The 3,774-nt window shown below is 36.5% G+C and overlaps 1 protein-coding gene across 1 annotated transcript in view; it reads right to left on the bottom strand.

Moving 5' to 3' along the window:
• The window catches only part of LOC106871741 (uncharacterized), a 37,783-nt gene that overhangs the window by 12,996 nt on the left and 21,013 nt on the right, over window positions 1–3,774 (bottom strand). Inside the window, exon 8 of the mRNA XM_014918360.2 lies at window positions 2,535–2,609. Coding sequence (XP_014773846.1) covers window positions 2,535–2,609 — 75 coding nt within the window. The remainder of the gene's footprint in view (window positions 1–2,534; window positions 2,610–3,774) is intronic.

Consider the following 3,774-nt stretch of genomic DNA (forward strand, 5'->3'; position numbering starts at 1 on the left):
GCTAATTACAGCTTAATGGTAAAATTCAAAAGTCTTCGTTTTGGCGCGCTAATTCCAGGAATATGTCTGCAGAAAATATTTACTGCGTCGTATATATTCAGTATGAGAAATTGGTAATGGGTAATACATTATTATAAAATATGGTAATTAATCATATATTAATTAATATCGATTAATTACCAGGAGGCCAGCACATCTAAAGAATCAAAGAGATTCAGAAATAGTATCTGCAATCTCAGGGGATTAAGGAACATTTTTATATATAACATTGACCACTAACGTGGACAATTAATGTGCTAATAGACACAAGATGTGATCTATTTCTAGCACATTAATTGTCCACGTTAGTGGTCAACGTTATATATAAAAATATATTTATATATAGATAGATATGCACACACAGGTACGAACACACATGCATGCATGCATGCATACATACATACATACATACATGACAGAACACCAGTGGGGTTCAAACTTCACAAAATCTGTTTCAGCAAGTATTTTATTGATGCATTCTTAGATTACATCATGGCAAAAAATCTGCCATCACCAGGTAAGTTCTAAACAAACAAGCAGGTCAGGTAAAAATTGGAGATAACTCACTCATAAACTACATGGTGGAACAAATGAAAATTTTGAGAAGTACAAACAATTTTATAGTGGCAATGGGTAAGATACACCAGGGCAACAGTTAAAAACTACCCTATATTTCAAATTGTTATCTTAATTAGTTTATAGCCCGAGCTGGTGATTTGGAAAGATGCATGGTCATATGGAATGAAAATAAATGAAAAATAAAAGAAAAAGGAAAACATTTACTCAATAAAGTGGCACATATAAGATACCAGACAAAGTTTGTCACCACCTAGCCAACTTTAGAACACTCACATACACTTTATATTATATACATACATCCACACAAAAAGACATACTTATATACAATTTCCTACACAATGGAATAGGTAAACTTAAATTTCTCTCGTAAAGATATTCCTATTCACATGACCAGTACATGTGCTTGCTTATATATAGCACCAATGACTTCATCTGTAGAATGTAATGGAATACATTCTATTATGATAATAAACGACAGAAAATAAATTCAGATTATCCAGAAAAAATTGAATTTACACACATCAAATGTAGGAAAAATCTTCCACCAAATCCATTTTTAAATGATTTAAAAAAAAAAACATTGAGTATAATAGCAAAAATCAGGTTTAGATGCTATCCACTCACAAACAACCAATGCCTACTAGAACTTAATTTGTTTATTAAAAACATTCAGATTGTATAAGGTATCCTAGTCTCTGTGGGTAAATCTGGAAATTTCTTCTGACTGGATTTCAACCTGTGCTGAAATTACATAAGAACTATAATACTATATCCAAGTCAACTTTAGATAATGTCAACTCTGATACTTATAAGATAATTTGCAGATTACAATGAGAGGACTACAGAAAACCATTAAGGAATAAAAAGCTTAGAATCAATTTCAAAGGGCATAAGGAAGATTTCATGGATAACTCAACAGTACAGTTTATTTGCTCTGCCAAGATGGACACTTAAGCAAAGTTTTATAGGACAGTATAATACCTTTTCTACTCTCACTTCTCTCTTTTAACTTATGGTCAAATACTAGTGAAGTCAGATCCTGATTCTTGGCTATAAAAACAAAAGTAAGTACTCTTTTATTCAATTTGATATAAATTCATACTACTCTAGTATTTCGCTTATACTTCTCAAGAAGGCGCTAATTTTTGCTAGAAGGAATTCCTCTCTCACTAAGGATCAAATTGACATTGTACTACTCACTAGATATACTATTATTGTACTTGAGGGAAAGTTATGGACAAGGAAACATAGACCAAACAATTTTTATATAACAATGAGATCCAGTGATTCTGCCTAGGTCATTGATCATGTTGATATCCATCTATTGTCTTGTTTGCTCAAAGTTTTCCCCAAACTAGCTGGTGGCCTATACAGGGGTGATACTTTATCTATCACCTTGAGTAACAGTAAAGTTTACATTGAGAGAACTGAGAAAAAAGTCTATTTTCTGCACATTTTCTGTGTTTATTGTACCTGTGCACCTTCCACAGCCCAAAACTATTTTCCCTGTTAAACTTCCTCTGATATTGCTGCACCTCTTATGTGTGAATAGCTTGCACTCAGTATATCTTATGGAATTTCTATCAACACTTTCTCTCAGAGAGAGAGAGAGAGAGAGAGTGGAGGGGAGAGAGGAAAGACAGGCAGATAGACAGAGATAAACATACAAACAGAGACAGACAGACAGATAGAAAGAGAGGGAGAAAAAGGCAGACTGACAGAGATAGATAGAGAGAGACAGAGGAAGAGAGAGAGGGAGACGGAGTGAGAGAGAGAAAGAGGGAGAGAGAGATGGAGTGAGAGAGAGAAAGAGGGAGAGAGAGAGAAGACAAGCTTATGTTTTTATCTTTTAGTTAGGCTGAGGGATATCATGTGATATAGTTAACTAGAGAAAGTCAAGAGGATAAAGTACTTACAGCAGTGGTATTGCCATGTGGGGTTGTTTTTGGTGGACTGATGACTGAAAGTAAAGCAAATGACCACAGCATTCCCTGAAGATATATTTGGAAAAGTGTAGAGATTTAGGTGGTTGTTATATTTCAGCAAACTTAGAACAGCAACACAACAATCAGATGAAGTATCTTATTCTGCTAGAAATAAGAGACAAATCTTCCATGAAACACATACTATGTTCTTTAAAAAAAAAGGTAAGATACATTAGATGATATAATTCAAGATAGACCATGTATGAAAAATAAAACATTAAAATGGTCATTGTTGGATTTCCTTTGATTAAAGATTTGCTGAAGAATCAGAACTGATCTGAGATTAAACAATAACAGCTTGACCACTTGGTATAGACCTTCTTGTAGTGTTTGGGTGATATTAGAAATGGTAAAAGAGGGTAAAATCTTCAGAACCTCGCCTGCTAAGATAGTATGACATTATGTGGTTGTTTAATTACTAAAAGATTTCTTTTAATTCACCCTGTCTGTCTATCTGTCTGTCTGTCCGTCCGGGATGGGTTGCTTCTTGGAATGTTCCAAGGATGAACTACTTCCTGGAAAGTTCCGAGAATTGGAATTCCTGGAAAGTTCTTAAGTTGGGCAACTTCCTGGAAAGTTCTGAGGGAAAGCAATTTCCTGGAAAGTCCCGAGGGCGTTGAGCTCCTGGAAAGTTCCGAGGAATAGGAGTTCCTGGAAAATTCCTGAGATGGGCTGCTTCATGGAAAGCTCCGTGGTCTTCCTGGAAAGTTTCGAGGATGAACTACTTCCTGGAAAGTTCCGGGGTCGTCCTGGGAAACTTCCTGGAAAGTTCCGAGGATTGGAATTTCTGAAAAGTTCCGAGGATGAGCTACTACCTGGAAAGTTCCGATATCCCCTGGAAAGTTCCGATATCCCTTGGAAAGTTCCGATACCCCCTGGAAAGTTCCGAGGATGAGCTACTTCCTGGAAAGTTCCGGGGGATGGATACTTCCTGGAAAGTTCCGAGGGCTTCCTTGAAAGTTCGATGGGCGAACTGCTTCCTAGAAAGTTCCGAGGACGAGCAACTTCCTGGAAAATTTCGATGGGGACTTCCTGGAAAGTTCCGAGGACTGACTTGTTCCTTGAAAGTTCCGAGGACTGACTTGTTCCTTGAAAGTTCCGAGGTATTCCTGAGAAGTTCCGAGGATGAACTACTTCCTGTAAAGTTCTGAGTGTGGGTTACTTCCTGGAA

This window comes from Octopus bimaculoides, chromosome 8 (assembly GCF_001194135.2).
Source record: "Octopus bimaculoides isolate UCB-OBI-ISO-001 chromosome 8, ASM119413v2, whole genome shotgun sequence".
Lineage (NCBI taxonomy): Eukaryota > Metazoa > Mollusca > Cephalopoda > Octopoda > Octopodidae > Octopus > Octopus bimaculoides.